Source organism: Trichosurus vulpecula, chromosome 5 (assembly GCF_011100635.1).
Source record: "Trichosurus vulpecula isolate mTriVul1 chromosome 5, mTriVul1.pri, whole genome shotgun sequence".
Lineage (NCBI taxonomy): Eukaryota > Metazoa > Chordata > Mammalia > Diprotodontia > Phalangeridae > Trichosurus > Trichosurus vulpecula.
Window position 1 is genome coordinate 262,016,520 of NC_050577.1, and position 19,062 is coordinate 262,035,581.

The 19,062-nt window shown below is 33.7% G+C and overlaps 1 protein-coding gene across 5 annotated transcripts in view; it reads right to left on the reverse strand.

Moving 5' to 3' along the window:
* Positions 1–2,312: 2,312 nt before the first annotated feature.
* Positions 2,313–19,062, reverse strand: part of SLC16A7 (solute carrier family 16 member 7) — a 235,254-nt gene continuing 218,504 nt past the window's right edge. For all 5 annotated transcript variants that reach the window (XM_036759284.1, XM_036759280.1, XM_036759283.1 and 2 more), the window contains 2 exons: positions 16,525–17,337; positions 2,313–15,000 (listed from right to left, as the gene is read on the reverse strand). In XM_036759284.1, coding sequence (XP_036615179.1) covers positions 14,729–15,000; positions 16,525–17,337 — 1,085 coding nt within the window. In that variant the 3' untranslated portion in view covers positions 2,313–14,728. The remainder of the gene's footprint in view (positions 15,001–16,524; positions 17,338–19,062) is intronic.

The window sequence follows — 19,062 nt, forward strand, 5'->3', positions numbered from 1 at the left end:
CCAGTGCATCTAAGCATATGGCTGAGAGACCTGGTACCAACATTTTAGCATTCTTAAACATAAATGAGAGAAATGCTACCAACATGGTAACATCATTTCACATTCAGGAAACATAGCAAGTATTGTTGTCAAGTTGTTTTCCAGTTGTGTCTAGCTCTTTGTGACCATATTTGGGGTTTTCTTGGCAGAGATAGTGGAGTGTTTTTGTCATTTCCTTCTCCAGCTCCTTTGACAGATAAGGAAACTTAGGCAAACAAGGTCAAGTAACTTGCTTAGGTTACACAGCTAGTAAGTGTCTGAGGACATATTTGAAATCAGAAAGTTCCAGGTGTGGCATTCTATCCACTGTTCCACCTAGCTCCTTACAACGAGTGTAAGAAGTCTCAAAAACATATTTTTCCCCTTTAAGATAAGTTTATCATACTCTACAATTGTTAAGGCATGTATTTGGTTTAGAGTACTACCTGGTAAAATAAATATTAACTATTTAGATCATATTAAAGTTACAGACTTCAAATTAGTTTTCCTAAAATGCTAGTGACTTAAACATTAATCTAGGCAAATGAATTATATTAACTCTGTACAGATGGCTGTTGCATCATTGAACTGAGTGTATGGCATAAACTTGTGTGTAGCCACTGTTATTCACCAAGATACATCTGGTCTAACAATTCTTATGAGATATATGTTATGCAATGTATGGAGTATACATTAAAAAATGTCTCATTCTTGGGAATGGCTCAATGATTTTTTGTAGCCTTCAAGTTTAACAAAGAGAAAGAAGGATTAGATTATCATCAAGCACACTTCTACCTCTAAGTGTATAATTGTTAACACTTTGTACATGTGTAAGGCATCTGAATAAAACTTCACATTTTTGAAAGGCATTTGTAAAGTTTTTACCTGTATTTGCATATATGGCTTTTTATTAAAGGCTTCAGCAAATTACAGACTAAAGAATCTTTGTGGTTGTGTAGCTGTGTGGTTCAGGTGGCCACAATATACAAATCTCTCTCACCACTACCTCACCCCCACCCTAGACCTAATTCATTTAGGACTAACCGGATACATGGACTATCAAGTGAGATGAGGCCTAGAGGTGAAGGTTCATGCTTCTTTAATCTCTACTTTAAATGGGCTCAAATGAACATCAGTTACTCAACTTTCAGGACAGTGGCTTTCAGGTGGGCCTATCTGAACACAGTGATTTAAGTTCCTGACAAGAATTAAAATGCTGAATAATGTAACTGAATTAAGATGTGATATAGGTACATATGCATATATGTGTGTGTATATGCCAATATGTATGTATGTGTGATAACTGTAATCTTTATATTATTTGATGTTATAGTTATAATGATAGGACTCCAACGTGGAGTCACTTCATCTAAGTGATCTTATAAAACATATAGGCAAAGACAGACAATGTTGTATTTTTCTACTTTTCTTACTTATGTCAGGCCTCTTACAAGCAGTTCAGTTCACAGCTGCTGTTTGGATGAAACTCCTAACTACTTGAAGTAATCTGAGTCCTAATCCTTCTGATGCCTCAGATAGTCAACTCAGACTCTTTCCCAGTTTCTGATCCTGGTAAAGAATCAGTCCCTGATACCCAAGCCTGGTATCAGTGAGTAACCCCAAGAACTTCTCCACCATATCTGGGGCTGATTAAGAATGTCCCTTCTAATATCTGGCACTAATTGCCTATTTTCCACCAAGCCCATTTTTATCGTATATAACATTGTTACTTAAACCACAATTTTGATTGTGTTTTCTCCACTACATATCTCCCTTCTTCCTCACTCTCGGTGAGTTTCTTGCATATGAGCGTGCACCTCTTTCTGTCTTTATTGTCATATTGTTTATGTGTATGTTTTTTTTAACTTTTGGATGCAGCACACAATTTATTGATTTATTGCTTTTGTTTGTACCAGCTTCGTGAGTACCAGTTTCCGTAAAATTCCTGAACACCCAGGTCTTTGTTTTAACCCCAACCATGAGGCCAAATAAAGATAGATAGGTATGTGTATATATATATACACACACACACACACACATATATAGTGTGTATGTATATATACATACACACATATACATGCACATATATATGCATACAAACATCATACATACACACGTTTATATTCACACATAAATATGTGTATGTATATATAGAAGTTGGAAGTATTTATCTCACTGATATTGAACTGGGCTCATTCAGCCAAAAGAGAAGTATCCTTACATGTAGCGTACTTACTAGACATGGTATATCATAATTTCTATTTAAAGGTCTTTCAGAAAAAGATAATACTGAATTCATTTCAGAAACTTAATATGGGGCTTTTATTTATTATTTGCAATTTAATTGAATAACCTAATAGAGATCATTGTCTTAGTATATAAATATATATGCATTAACTTGTCATCTTAAACACCAATACAGGCTTGCAATAGGATTTAATAAGCAATCAGAAAAAAATAATTGTAATACAATATAGTAGTATGCAAAAAATATATACAGTGTTAACAATATGCAAAAAAAAAAAGGCAAGGCGATAGGCTTAGTGCATTACAAAAATAAATTTCTGCAGATAAAGGAGTTTACTATTAAAGTCAAGATTTGGGAAAAATGAGTAGCACCCTTAGTCAAATGATTGTCAAAATTTCTCTATTGTAAGTAAAATGAAGCACTCAAAATTTAGCAAATAAAATTAGCAGTAATTTTAAAGGTATTATCAAGCATATCTGCTTCATATTTCAATATTTGCATAGCATATTTGGCTGACAGGATAGAGACATGGGGAATTTTTGAGTATGAACTAAGAAATGGAGGGAAGTCCCATAAAGGTTAGTTATGTACTACTTTGTAAATTAACCACAAAATTTACCTCCTGCCTGCATATAATAGAATGCTATTGATATCTTCTAAAGGTCCCTGAAAAGGCATTGCAAATTACATGCAAAACGTATACCTTCTGCCCATACTTTAGGGAACCATGATTTCATCAGTGTGGATATTGCCTCCATGAACACAGATCATAACCCTTTCTTGCCTTGTTCTTTGTGAATTTTGATGGAAAAAAAGAATACATCTTATGGCCCACCATCTAGTGATGATCACTTCTCTGAATTTAGCTAAACTGTCCCTCTTTTGAAACACATTCAGTCTGTCTTTGGCCTTGAGAATGGCCAAACCATACAAAGATTAAAAGTGAACATAGAGTAAACTTCAGTTGTTATGTTAAATGAGGTTTTCTAAAATATCAATGTCCACAAATTATTGCACTGCAAGGATAAGTTCAGTGAGCAAAGGTACAATATTCTTACAATAATTGCTTAAGGAAAAGGTTGCTTAGGAATACATAATAAAATATTTATATAGCACTTTACAGTTTATAAAGCATTTTTCTCTCAACAACCCTGTGAGATAAGTAGTGCAAATATCATTATCTTCATTTTCTAGATGAACAAACAGCCTCAGAGGAGTTAAGAAACTTGCTCAAGGTCATACAGCCAGTAAGTGTTAGAGCTGAGTCAGGACTCAGACTCAAGTCTTCCACATCACTATGACTGATGCTCTTTCCATTATACAAGTAAAAGGTTTAGTACATTTTGAACAGAATTATGTATAACAAGAGACCAATGATATATGACATTGTAGTTCTCTGAATGAAGTGTATTCCTAATAGAAATAAAATGGCAATAATTTCAGTTAAATAATGAAATGTGTTACTATAAAAATTTGTTTTCTTATTTTTTGGCAGATCTTTTTCATGTTTTATTTACTAAAGGCAAAGCCTACTACATGTACATAAAAATTCTAGAAGCAAAATATATCTCTCCAATGATACAAATAATGAAGACTTAAAATACATTCAACTGTAGGAAGGTGCATGAAAGGGGAGCTTTTATTTCCATCATAAACTATAATCGGCTTTGAAGTGAAAGGAGAGATGATCTACTCTGATCATTTATTTGGCAGGGGTGGAGGGGGAATTAAAAGGATAGAAATCCATGACAGACCAGGTGAATCTACATAACTTGATCAATTCTACATCACTTTACCAGTAAAACAGTACTTCTGGCTATTTCATTCAATTGAAATTGATTGATCACATGACCATCTGATCAATTTCCTAATGAAGAGCAATTAAGATGTTGAAAACCCCCCAGCAATAAAAGTTATCTATATTTTTGGTTAAACTACATGGATAAAGTCTAGGTATAAATCAACTTAGAAAAAATAAATACAAAGAATATTCTACATCTAATTATTCCCCCCCCTCCAATTTTTTTCTATGAATTTTAGCCATATATCACTTTTTGCTAAGGACTTTCTTCTGGTAAAATGATGATGAATCGGGAAACTTGAATCCATTTTCTACATGATAGGAAATGTTTAGGGAAGAAAAGCTTGAGGTGAAAGGTAGTGAGGCATGAACTCATTCATGTTGGAGGGTGAGCTTTCCTAGGAAAGGTTTCATCAAGACTTTGGTTTAAAACAATCCTCTGTTGTGCTGTGGAAATATTTCTATTTAAACATGAGTAAATGATCCCTTTCAGATCTAAATCTTATGGTAAATAATAATAGATAAGGATTGTTCCTTCCACCTCCCCTAGGATGAAAGGTTAAGGCAGGAGCTAAATTTTTATACCTGGTTTGAGTTCTGAAGCCACCCTTCTGCACTCCCATCTTGTTAACATGCTACCTACTCTGAATACCATTTTTATGATTTGCCTTAGCAATTTTCTTTTTATAACAGACAAGAACAAAAAGGTGCTTGCTTTCTGAGCAAAGATGAGCCACTATAGATGAATGCTTGCTATTTGGTATAATTATGATAAATGCAGAAGTTAAGGCACAAATTATATTTACAAATTGTCAATGAAAAATGAAAACATCTGAGCCCAAAAATAGTGATTTTCCATAAATATGTATATATATATATATATATATGTGACAAAACTATTATGTATAATTTTGTCTAGACTTATCACATTTGAGCTAATGTAATAATTATTTCTTTGCATTCTCCCTTCTCCCAAATTAGTCTATAAAATTCTTGAGAACTGTTTTTTTTTTTAAATTTCCTCCCCCATTGCTTAGCACAATGCCTTGTGGCTAGAGGATAATTCATACTATTTATTGAATTATAAATGTTTGCCCCACAAAGACCACTTATAAAGGGAATTTAATAATAACCCATTTGCCTCACTTAATTACCTTGAGAAGGGCATGGCTCTCACATACATGCATTTAATTATATGTATGCATATGTACATTTATACACATATGTACATGTATTTCTTGTCATATATGTACATTTAAATGTTCATAGAAAATGTTTTTGTTAAGAATTTTTCTTTTGCTATGGTGGATGCTGTATTATTCAAGAACCATGGGGTCAACTTTATTTTTTTTTTGTTTCAGCTTTCCATAGTGGAAAGAGTTCATCTAAATCATTCTCCTCATTTTAAAAAGCAGAAACTGACTCCAGAGAGCTGAAGTAATTTTTCCTAGAGAAGGAGAAGAAGAAGGAGAAGGAGAAGAAGAGAGGAGAAAAGAGAAGAGAGAAGAAGAAGAAGAAGAAGAAGAAGACGACTTAGCATTCATAGAACACTTACTATGTGCAAGGAAAAGCAGGGACTAGAACCCATATTTTTGTACTCCAAATTCAATGTTCTTTCCCCTAAACCAAATTTGAAAGTTTTTCTAAGCAAAGCAGGCATCCCACCAGAGAGAACAATACCTAGTCAAAGGAATATTCCTGATGACACCTACTCTCCTACATTGACCCAGAAAGAGATGAATTTCCAATCACATTTTTTCCCCAGGAAGATAAGGCTCATTATAGACTAAAACCACATAAGGTTCTTAATCTAATTGTTTCATTTTACAGATGAGTAAATTATGCAGACAGCAACTGGTGAGGTTGGCATTTGAACCCATATCCTGTGACCCTAGACCCCATGCTCTTTCCTCTATACCAAGTTGCCTCAAGGATAGTGAGGAAGCTTCACAACAAAGTACCTGTTGCAAAGCTGGGGATGGGTGTCCTTCCACAAAGACAGGGAGCTAGTTTTGCAGATCCTGGGATCAGCTAAGTCAAAATTCAACATTTTTTTTTTTTTTACTTTGGAAATTTTCAGTTGGACTTTGACCTATGAAGGAAGTGGAAAATTAGAAGCTAAGGTAGGTATGATATTGACAAATGATTAATAAGCAATAAGATTTAAGGCTAAGTGGCTTCTTTCTAAATTATTTTTTAAAATCTTCTTTAGCCCTCTACTTTACCTTTATTACATACTATCTTAGATACTGAGATGAACCCAATCCTGATAGTAGACGTTATTCCATCAACAAGTTCATGCACTATTATTAATACTTTTAGCAAAATCATCCTCATTGTTCCTTTTCTGTTTTTGATTCTCTGTTACAAAATAGCAGGAAATAAATCTTTTTTTTTTTAATTCATTGGTAATCCTCTAAGCAGACATTTCACTTAAATATACTAAGTAAAGGGATTAAGAAAAATGCACATAATGTGTCTGAAATTTAAATGACTGACTGTTGGGATTATCTCATCATGTTAAATTTTTGAGAGCTCTCAAATAGCACATGTAGTATAACTCCATTTTATCTTTAGACCTCCACATTGTACTTGGGGATTTCTCCAGGCCCTATATCAGGGGAAAATGGCTATCCCTTTAGAATTGTATGTATGCTAGAAATCCCAGTGTGTCAACTAGCCCATAGAACTGTTAGAGATAAGGTATTAATTTATCTTGGAATACTATCCAGATTCTTAATATTTGTATTGCATCTAATTGTGGTCAATCCAGACATGTGAAATTATGTTGTACTTCTATATACGTGTTTAAATAGGTTGATCCACTAAAGATATGATACTTTAAATAGGCTATCTATGGATGTATTACCATAGGTACACATTTTTGAATGTGAACCAAAATTTAAAACTGTTACTAAATTAAATGCCCTATAGTTGTACGTTTTGGTAGCCAGTTTACCTATTTATTTAGGGACATCATCCAATTTATCTGAGTGAACTAAAAAAGTCAAAGACAGGATTTTGTTTATTTTTTTTTTTTTCGGAACTTCTTCCATTCACCATTTTATCAGTTTTAATATAACTGTGTTACATAAGATAGGAAGCTTGTCCTAATTCTTATTTCTAAAATGTCCACAGGATTAGCTTCTTACATAGGAGTAGGAAAATTATTCCTTATATTGGAAAATACCCATTGCTTTATAAGTAATCCTTTGTGATGATCTTCTACTGTCTTAGCTGAACTGGTCCTTTGAATGGCAGAAAGAAACAGACAAAAATGAGATAGAGACAAAGAAAAACAGAGATCAAGAGAAATAGACAGGCAAAAGTGATAAACAGTTTAAGGACTGTGGTTAGGGATTATTTCAGGATACAAAATTCACTATTTGAAAGAAAATTATATTGGTTCAAATATAAATCAGCCTTCTTTCCTATATGTCGTAAAAAGTATGAATGAGGCCCATAACCAATATTTTGTTCAGAGTATGTCTAAGTATTCTTTTTTTTTTTTTTGCTCCAAGAGACCACATGCTATGAGTGTGGTCTTTATTCAGTGACAACCTATATATGAATCAATACAATAAATGCCCTACTCTACAAAGTCAAGAATTTACCAATTAGCCTTTCTTTCAAGGATGATGTTTTGCTCATCTCAGTTAAACAGTATGTGATATTATACATACTAAGAATGTTATACTACTTCTAGAAAAGCTACAGATGATGAAGACATTCATCATTATATGCCAATATTTGTACTTTTTTTAGGCAGAAAACAAATTGTTGGTCATGGAGAAAAAACATTTCATATGTAATGTAAGTTATCTCTTTAAAAATCATGGCTTCACATTTTAATAATAAAGAAAAAACAAAAAAAATGTATACAGAATATATCTATTGAGGCAAATTTATTTTAGCTATATAAACAGACTGAATTGGGACAACATATCTTTGGAGAAAAGCATATTCATGCAAAGGCTTATTAATTATTAACTGAGTTTTACCATGAGACCTTTTTTCCCTCTTGCAGAAAGCAAACATAAAAGGAGGTGATTTAACTAGAGGAGATCTCATTCTATGAATTTATAAGATTTCTGTAGTATATATGGTAAATATGGATAGAAAAAAATTATCTAAAAAAGAATTATATATTAGCTTAACAACATTTTGTGTACTAGAAAGTATTTTCTCCACTCTGGGAAACACTTTAAACAATAGTTATTTTCCAAGATTTGAAGGGTTATCATGGGGACAAGAGATAAGACTTGATCTGTTTGACTTCAGAGGACAGAATTAGGGCCAATGAGTGGAAGTAGCTAAAAACAAAAAAAGCCCACAAACTGATTTCAACTTAATGTAAGGAATTATTTCCTAACAATTTGAACTAACCCAACGTGCAATGAACTGTCAAAGAAGGGAGTGCCTTCTCTCTATCTATAGGTCTTTCTGAAAAAGTATAAGGACTGGATGTCCACTCCTAGAGTATATCATAGAAGCAATTCTTGTCTCTTTTATGTGGCCTCTGAGTTTACTTCTACCATCAATAGTGTAACACAAAACAGCAGCAAGATCTTTTAGGCAGAGGGAAAAATATTGGGTTCTTAAACAGCCCTGAGAACATATCACAGGAAAAATAGAATGAGCAGTCCACATTGGAATGCCACTGAAAAGACCGTATAGGACATTACTCATTTTATCACCAGAGCTCACAAACAAAAATAAAAACCATGAAAGAAATGCAAAGGCATTCAGGCAATGAAGCAAAATCAAAAGTAAGCATCCAAATTGCCCTCCAAAAAAGTTAAAATGAAACCTAGATTACAAGTATTTAATGTCATGACAAAAAAAAATGAATTTAACTAATGAAAAATTTTCAAATGTACCAAAACAGTTTTATTAAATTTGAAAATAACCTCCATAAGAGGCAGAGAATCCCAGGACACGATATTGTTAACACACCATACTTTTTAGTCTATCTTTGATGGCTCTTTTCCACCTGAGGACATTCAGATTCACTGGTGAAAAGCAGGGACCTTTTCATTCACATCCTAATTTGACTCACTTTTATATAGCATACCATTCTTTAACAATTAGCTAGTGAAACAAATCTTGAGTGGAGGTGTCAAAATAAATTCAACAACCCCGATGCTTGAATAAAAGTAGTTATATCTGTAACTAAGGAAAACATCTTCAACACAGTATCTCTAACCTAAAAAATGTGAAGTTGTTTAAAACATTCAGACAGTTGGTTATGTTAGGAAAGAAAAGCAGATAGATATAGTTTGGGTCCCATTAATTTTCAAATTGGCTCAACTAAAGTAAATTATCACTTTGGTAAATCATACAGTATTCTTGTATGGCTTCTCTAATTGGAGTTTTCAGCCTTCATGTTGACCTCCCACTCCCCAACCTCCCATTTGGGCCTATACTTTTAAAATTGGAGATCATTTCCATTTAAATGTTAAAAAAATATGAAAGATGAAAGAAAATTAGGGCAGAGGGAGGAGGTTACTGAATGGATATACCACTGTCTCTTTGGTATAAACATACTTGAAATTTGTGTGGTTGAGGTACCCATCACCCAATAGAAAGTAAGTTTCTTAACAAGGCCTGCTTTCATTTTTGTTTTTGCAGCTCCAGAGCTTAACACATATACTAAATGTTTACTAAAAATTCACTGAATGAAAGAGAATTGAAATTAACTACCCTACGTCTCAATGATATTACTACATGTAATCATCCTTTAATACATTATTCTGAATATAGCACGTACTTAATAAATATTTGTTGAATTAAAATATTCATGAGTTGTATACTTTTATAGGTGATGTTTTTGGCCCTACATATGAAACTATATATTAGTTTGAGGAAAATATAGAAATAGTAACAACAATAAGTCCTATGAATAGATAAGCAGTAGAATATTATTTTAAATATTTTAATAGTATTTGAAAGTATGTGGGGAGGTGCACAGCAATTTTTTATATATATATACTGGAGACAGGGTGGCGTATTGGGAAGAAACATTTAGGAATTACGGGTTCTAGTCCTGAGTGTGTCATTAATTTACCTATATTACCTTAAGCAAGCCATGTCATAAATCTAAGCCTGAGTTTTCTCATCAGAAAATTGGAGGGGTTAGGCAGGACTGGATAATTTCTAAGGTCCCTTTCAAGCTCTAAAATTTACATAAAATTAACCAGATGACAGTAAATGAAATTCTCAGTTTCAATGAAGCAAATAATATTAAAAAAAGAGGGAGAGATGGATACCTTCCAAAGAGAACAAAAGAACTGAGTCATAGTATAAAGGATAAATTGTGCACAACTATTGAAAACTCATGTGTACCAGAGAAATGAATTAAATTGCCTAATTCATATACCCTTTTCCTATTGTAATTATTGCTTAAAAGATTACAAAACATGGAACTTATCAGTACAACTTGGCATAGAAGATAACACATTCATTAATGAGCAGTTTTTATTTTTTTGCATCACAACAAACAGCTAATGAGCTATTTGCCATTAATATTGAGAATTAGATAATCATAAAAATTAATAACATTTTCTTCTAAACCCAGCCCCAGGGAAATATATGGTGCTTGAGTTATATAAATACAAGTCATTATTATTAATGAGGAAAAAGGAGTTACATAAAAAAATGGCATGGCTATTTTTTCATTGTTAGCATTATTTTGAGAGTAGGGCAGGAACATTTGCATTTCCTAGAAATGCTAGCAATTAGAAATGATGTATTTGGGTTATAGCAAATCTAGTTTCCAGCGAACTTCTAAGTAAAAACCTAATATAAATTATAGCAGAAATGTGGGGCATTGGGGGCACATGTTTGCTAATCATTCTTTGCTGTGTAATTAAATGGTTTCCATTCAATTTTAACCTGTCATTAGGTTTAGATACCCTGTGGTTTGGTCCAGATACGGACTAAATTCTCTTGTACTCAGACTGTAATGTCTAATGCAGTGAGCCTAATGCTATGATCAATTTTTATAGCATTTTTCTTATAGCTGCTCTGGGATTTCATTCTTGATGTTCTAGAGAAGACATATTTCTCTAAAAAGGGAAATTGCCATAAACTTCTCCTATACTTAAATTTTCATGGCATTTGCCATAGTTTCGCTAAAGCAATTTGATCATTCAGATATAAATAGGTGAAATGGGTTTATAATATGATTATTCTAACATTACCCTCTTAAGCATATCACTATCAGGTATATGAGTATATGGGCTCAGAAAGAACACAATGCTGAGGTAAAGTTTGTGAACCAATTAGCTTTAAACACAAGTGGTGGGAAAGACCTTTCTTTCTATACTGCAATCTTGACTATCTGTCTCAAATTAGTGCTGTGGGTCACAAAAAGGATTGGGTAGGAACATGCCCAATGGATTTATCAGTGCAACCAGATAAAGAGACACAAAGTTCTTGTCTTACTATTCAGCTGACAGTAGTTCATTTGTACCCATTTTTTGTGCAAGAAAAAGAGACTACATCATCAAGGGGAGGTTTGTGTCTGGTAAAAGGGTTATTCATGAAAACATATATATGAACAAAATTCTTTCATATTTTTTTCCAAGCCTAAAAAAATTAAACCCCTCTCCATAGCAACTCTGGAAATTCCAGAGCACATGATTCTCCTACTTGGTGCAAAGAGATATTGCATAAATAGAAATCATCTATGTTTCTGGTTTATGACTTTTTGTTCTCATAACATAGCATCAGAAGCCAAGAATCAAAGAGGATTTAAGTAGGTTCATTTCACATGCTATCCTGCAGAGTTGAAGCTTATACACCTTTCAAAATAGGGGAGAACTATACCCAACATGTATTGGTTCAGCCGCATAAAATCTTATATGTGCCATCTCATGAGACATAATATGATGAATACCTTTGCCTTAAAATTTTTATTCATCTTGGTAAAGGCAATAACTAGACTAGAAATCAAATAAAACAAATCAAATCCTCATGGAATAACTTTGGGCTAACCTAGCACATGTCTAGTCCCAGTGGGTATATCTAAACCACTATTTCAAGTGCATTCAGTTTTAACCCCCATTACAATTCTCAATGGAGATTATATGTGCATATTTATACTGTTGTGCAGTGCAAATGTGTCACTCTAAGAATTTTTGCAAGCCCATTTGTTAGTCAATAGTTCTATTCTGTTTCTCATTTTAAAAAAAAGTTTAAAAACAAAAACAGTATTAGGAATGGAGAATCAATGACTAAATGACAATGATTAAAAGCAACAAATGATAGAGTGTTGTCTTAACCATAAACTGATCAGGAGAAGCAAATTATAAGAGGTTGGCCCTCTCATTGGTTGAGAGAAAAAATGAGCAATGAAAATTCAGACCACTGCAAAAGAGCTGATAAGAAAGACAAGAATCTCATACCTTGGGGTTATTTTAGCTCTTATGTATGAGGCTTGAGATTCATATTATTTTAATCACACATCTTCAAAGATTAAGAATGAAAGGTTTTTGTTTCCAGAAAAGGTGTTTAAGTCTGGAGAGGGGAAAGATAATTTGTGATTCTGCACCTGTTATGACTAATCAGAGTAGAATATAAAAATATAAATATATGAAAATAGCTAAATTAAACATCAGAAGTGGACACAACTCACTTAAATACACTTTCACACTTGCCAAATCTCCCCTGATTTGTTTACCTGTGATATTGGCACATCTTGTTCTACTTATTTTTTTGAACACTAACACTTCTTACATGTTATTTTTAAAAAGTGAGGGGTAAATGAAATGCGAAATTTCACTTATCTTCCTAAAGAAAAATGTGCAAGTATCTTGCATAAACATAAATTTTTTTTTTTTATGAATCAGATCTTCATTGTTCACTATTTCAGAAAGATTGGTATGTAGGTATTTTCCTATTGTCTAACAGAATAACCACTTTCTCTAAGTGCAAGAAAGAAAAAAGGGAGAAAAAAAGCGAGCAAGAAAGAAAATTTCATTTGACATCATTAAGGTGATTTCATCCCAGTAAGAAAGCATAAAATATTTTATTATTTATAATACTAAATTTCAGATTTATAGAAGTTAATATTTACAACTGAAATTGTCAGATTATTAATGTTTTCCAATTTTAAAATGCTATTTTTTTAATTTTAGAGACTTTGAAAGAACAAGATTAATATTTAATTTTCCTTAAAATGGCAGTTTAAATTTCCAGAAATCTTACAAGGATTCAAAGATGAGAAACTGGTCTCTAAATCTGAAAAGTAGCAACACAAGCTTCTCATCATTATATTCTATGTTATGTCTATCAAATCAAAATAGGGTAGCTGAAATGGTCAAAACCCAACTTGACACTGTTTCACTCAGTTGCATCCATAAGCTGTCTGAATCCGATGACTACAGGATTTGAATTTTCCAGTACTATCATGTTGAGGCATTTTAAGTTAGCTACCTGTGTGCCCAGGACATTGGCAAGACCAACCGGACTGGACAAAAAGTAGGTCCAATCACATTGCTCACTTTCAATGAAGGCACTTCCTCCAGGTATAGAGGAAAATCATAATTTACCATCAATGAAGGTCTGTCAACAAGAGGGCGAGCTGTTCATACTATATGATGTCAATGAACTGGTCAGAAAATAAAAATAAGACTCGAACCTGAGATTACTAATATATTCAAGAGAAATCCTTAATTGCTACTTCTTGCCATTGTAGAACTAAACCTGTTTTAAATATATTACTTTAGCTAATTCCTAATCACTTTCCTTGACTCCCTGTCTCTTTTGATTCCTTTATCTGGAATATTAACTAAATGGGATAAATGACAAAAAATCTTAAATGGTAAGATTTGTTTCTTTAGGTCATACTCAATGAACTGACATTTAAAACATTTGGATTAGTCATATGGCCTCAAAAGTAATTGTTTTAGCATATCAATTCCATCACTTTTCATAAAAGTTGCTTTATATACATATACAAACACTATCATTTAATCATTAATTGCATTTAGAATAAAGAACTATTCATTTCATCTCTCGCTTTTAACACTCATACTGTAAAGGCTAATGCAAAAATAATACATCCATTTTGTCCCCCTGGGCATACTGTACTTTATAAAAACAAACAAAAATCTCACAAATAGTATGTTATTGGTTGCTTTGTACATGGGTCTGGTGTTGGTTTTATCCTCAATACTCTTTGTAGCAGTCTTTTCCTTCTGTTAGGCAATTCCATTCTTTTATATCAAGCATTAAAAAATAAAATAAAACACTGTAGAGAGGAGAGATCCATAGTAATATGTATCATCCTGAGGGTTCGGACAAATATTTTCCTGTAGCACGTGAAGCAGACAATGTAGTAATGAGAATTTACTTCTGTATGTGTGACCAATTTCACTTGTCACTGGAAGACTTTAAATTAATATCCTAGCCAGAGTTCAGAATCATGGAAGAGACTGGACCCTTTTGCATATTTGCAACTCAACAACAACAAAAAATCTCACCACCACCACAATCATAAAAAAAAAAAAAGCCATTGACAACAAGATTAGATTCTTGTCATTGCACAAAACTCTATCTCTGTCAATAACTATGGCTGATCATTATAACTAAAAAATAAAATCTGCCTTATATTTTAAGGGAAGTTGGAAACACTGATATCTAAGGGATGATTCCCATTAAATATTTGTTTCTCTTTCTGAGGGATCATCAAGTACTTTGGTAGCTCGGGTAGAAACATCATCATTTTCGTTATTGGTCAAAGGCTCCACTTCCTTGGAGTCAGCATGGTTTAGAGCTTTCTGCTTTTCTTCTTCTAACATTTTTTCTTTTGCCAACAACTTATAGTTGATAGCATTTCCAACAAAAAGCCATATACTAGCTATAGTCACAATCACCCCGCAGCAAAAATACATGTACTTATATTCTCCGGTTTCATCCACTAGTTTACCTAAAAAACAAACAAAAAAAAGTGTGAGATGAGATAAAGACTAACTTGAAAACTAACATTTTTAAATCCAAGCTTTTTACAGCTATAAATAAGGGGTGAACTGTAAGTTTTAGTGCAGTTTTAAAGCTTTAACAGCTTAAAATTGCAATTGCACTAAGATTTTTGGAAAATCCTTTATATGGATATATTCCATTTAAATTCATAGTAAGAAACAATAATACTTTAATGTATAAATTATTTTATACATTTTAATAGGGCAAAGATATTCTACATAATTAGATTACATTCACAGGAAATAAAATTTTAGGGTTTGACATTATTATGAATTCCTAAAAGGAAAACACACACACACACACACACACACACACACACACACACACACACACACACAGCATATTGTTATGTATAGGTATCTCCAAAGTGCTTCCTCCTTTCTACCCTTTCTTTTTCATTTCATAAGAGTGTCCTTAAATGTCATATTAAGGAACTTTAGACTTGTAAGATATCTCCGGCCCTACAGCCCTGGTTAAATGGCATTTTACCCAACAGGTTAATACAGTTCTGATTTAATATATGCAACATATATATAAAATGGTCCACCAATGTTGCACCTAAGTTTGGGGAAACAGATATTTTCATTTAGCTGGCCAGAGTCATGTAAATTACATCCAAATTCAAATGTTAATCTGAATTAAAGTTAACTCAAATAAGGAAAACTAAATAAGATTTACTCAACCCTACCAAAATTTCAAACAAATTCCAATGCTTGTAATTCAACTCCAAATGAAGCTAATAGCTTCTAATAATAGATTCAATTTCAATTCATTCAATTCAATAATGTTTTAATGAAAAAAGAAGAGAAAACTTTAATTGTAAAAAAAAAGAAACAAAAACTATGGAGAAGAGGGTTTGCCTTCTCAATATACATATTTCTAAATCTACTGAACACAATAGAAAATTTGAAAATGAAATGTAAAAGAGCAAAAAGAAAAAACTAATTAGTAGTGATGTAGTACATCTAAGTAGCCAAGTAACCGTTGGCCTAGACCCTAAAAGAAATTATGCCAGGATGAAAATTGATCATAGTCTATGAAAATTTTAATAAAATTGAAAATATAGCACTCACTAATCATAGTACCAGATACCTTCTGGCTATCAGGATTTATTATTCAGCAGAAGGTGAAGGAAAGGTTAACGAAACTATTCTTGGACTGCTAAGACCATTTTTAGAACAAAAATGGTTATTTTTAACTTTTCTGCAAGGCTTTAGTAATGGATAGAAATGTCAAATTTCTCTTCTTTGGAAGAGTACAACTGTGAAATGTGCTGTAATAAAGTACTGAAGTAGGAGTGAGAAAGAATCATTCTAGTTCCAGGTTGGCTCTTAACTCTCTGGATTCTTGTTCAATTTACTTAGTCTTTTGAATCTTATTTTCTGCATCTGTACAATGAGAAGTTTGAGGGGATCTCTAAACTATCACCTTCTCATTGTGTAATTCTGCGGTTTTGCAAAAATGTACTTACCTGCTAATGGAGGGCCAATCAGAACAGGGCAGCATTCCACAATGGTGACAAGTCCCACTGCACTGGAAAACCTTGTGGCACCAACAAGGTCCATGAGGGTTTCAAAGAGGACGCTGCTGACCATGCCAAAGGAAAAACCAAAAAATACAGAATATACCACCAAGCCAGTGTAGCTTTCTGCCAGAGGGCATAAGAGATGACAGATGCCATTGTATAAGACTGCAAAACTGAAGAAGTACTGTATACGGGGCCGGATCAGCTTGGTATTTGCCAATAGCCCCATGGAAGGCCGAGCAAACATATCTACAAAGGCCAGGATGGAGAGCAAAAAGGCTGCAGAATATTCATCGATTCCCTTGTGTTTTGCATATGGTGCCAGGAACACAATTGGTGCAAAAAACCCAACAAACATGATGACATTTCCTGATAGGTAAATCAGGAACCCTCTGTGCTTGAAAAGGGTCAGGTCTAAATATTTATTGATAGTTTGCCATCCTGATTGCTTGTTTACGTTTTTCTGTACACTTGTTTCTCCCACTGCTCTCTCAGCATCTTTTTTAGCAGAAGCTTGTTTGGGTCCAACAGGTCTCATGAGTGACCCAGCCACACAACAGTTCAAAAGGAGCCCTCCCAATATCAAGAAGCTCCCTTTCCAGCCAAAATGATTGAAAAGAAACTGATTGAAAGGTGCCAATGTACTTAAGAACACAGGACTTCCAGCCATGGCCAATCCATTAGCAATGGGTCTTTTCTTGTAAAAGTACTTGCCAATCATGGTTAAGGCAGGTTGCAGGTTGAAAGCTAAGCCCAAACCTGGAGGGAAACAAAATAAAATTAAAGGTAAATAATTTTCATAAAATGGGTAATTTTAAAGAACATTAAATCAGATAAGACAACTGAGTCCTGCATGTAACTTGTGATGTTCATTGTCAAATGGAATAGAATAAAAGCTTTTAATCACTAGGCACACAATGGGACAATTCAATATTATGCACATATCATCTTATAGTTTTGCTATTTCATGTAAAGACAGAGGTATAAGAACACAAATTTCTACTGATATTTGAATGATGTTACCTAGAATGAATAAAAACAAGGATTATGATACGCAGTATTTCAATACAGCAAAACATCCCTAACTTCCTTAGTGTGGGCATTAACCTTATGCATATCATACCTCTTCTACATTCTTTAGAGATCGGAAAATATATGGGCTAAATATTCAAGCATGTCAGTTCCAGAATCATCATCTGGGGGTCATTGACACATGCTAACATAATTCATATACAGGGAATGACCACTATGTAAATATAAGTGTAAACGTAAATCACATAAGCATGAAGAAATTATATTAATTCAAACCATTTAAATAGTCAATTTTTAAAAATACATTTTCTGACTTTGTTTTTGTTTGTACATTACTTACATTTTCCTTTGTATCTCTCCTCTGGTTCCCTCCCATCAAGTTACCTTATTAAAACACACACACACACACACACACACACACACACACACACACACACGTACCATGGAAGGGGGGGTTGTTCAGTAAAACTCTGTGTGTGTGTGTGTGGGAGGGGAGGGAGAGAGAGAGAGAGAGAGAGAGAGAGAGAGATTAAGAGCATATGAGAGCATATGCAGTCTTCCATACCCATATACCACCTCTAATACTTCTCCCCACCAGAAAAGAAAGTAGGAAGGCTGCTGTCGTAACCGAATTCAGGTCAATCTGGAGTTTCAGATTAAAGATTAGCATGAAATGAGATACTCAGACAATCTAACATTGAAAGGATATGCAGCAAGGATGTAGCATTGATTCAGTCAGGTACAACTTCCCTGCTTTTTGTTGGACATAGTGGTTTTGATGGGATGCTTGGGTGCCTGTGCTTGGACTCCAATTCTAAGATCACATTTCTCCCTAGCCTCAAAACACTGGCTCAGGTAGTTTGCCCTAGGAAACCACTTATCTCTCTTGCTGATATAGTGGCCAGCTGCACCTATAGAATTTATTAGTTTGAAATGGCTGTGTACTGGGTCATAAAGATATTTACTACTCACTGAGCTATTATATGTATCCTAGACTTAGATATATGTATACTTCCTTTGTTATCTTGACAAACAGGACATTGATGGAGGCAGCCTGGGTATTTCCCAGTGAGCCCAGACCCTTAGTTGACTTATTGACATTTCAGGCCTAAAACCATACCTCTATGCAGCCCTGCCTTGGGCTATTTCCCATTAAACTCTGGGTAAAATACCTGTGCAGTAGATGCAAAAAGTGCACATTCCTTTAAGAATTGGCCACTCCTTAACCGTTCCCTAATCCCATCCTGAATCACCTCATTAGCATATTTGGCACATATTTTACTATAGTTTAACATATATAAACATTAACTGTACCACTCTGAGGCTGCAGGTTCCCTAAGAACTTCTGCCCACTGAAAAGCATAACAATAAATTTTTGTCAGCTTGACTTAAAGAATGCCTGGGACCACAAATTCATTCCAGATGGCCCTGACCCTGTCTGGGAACTCCAGT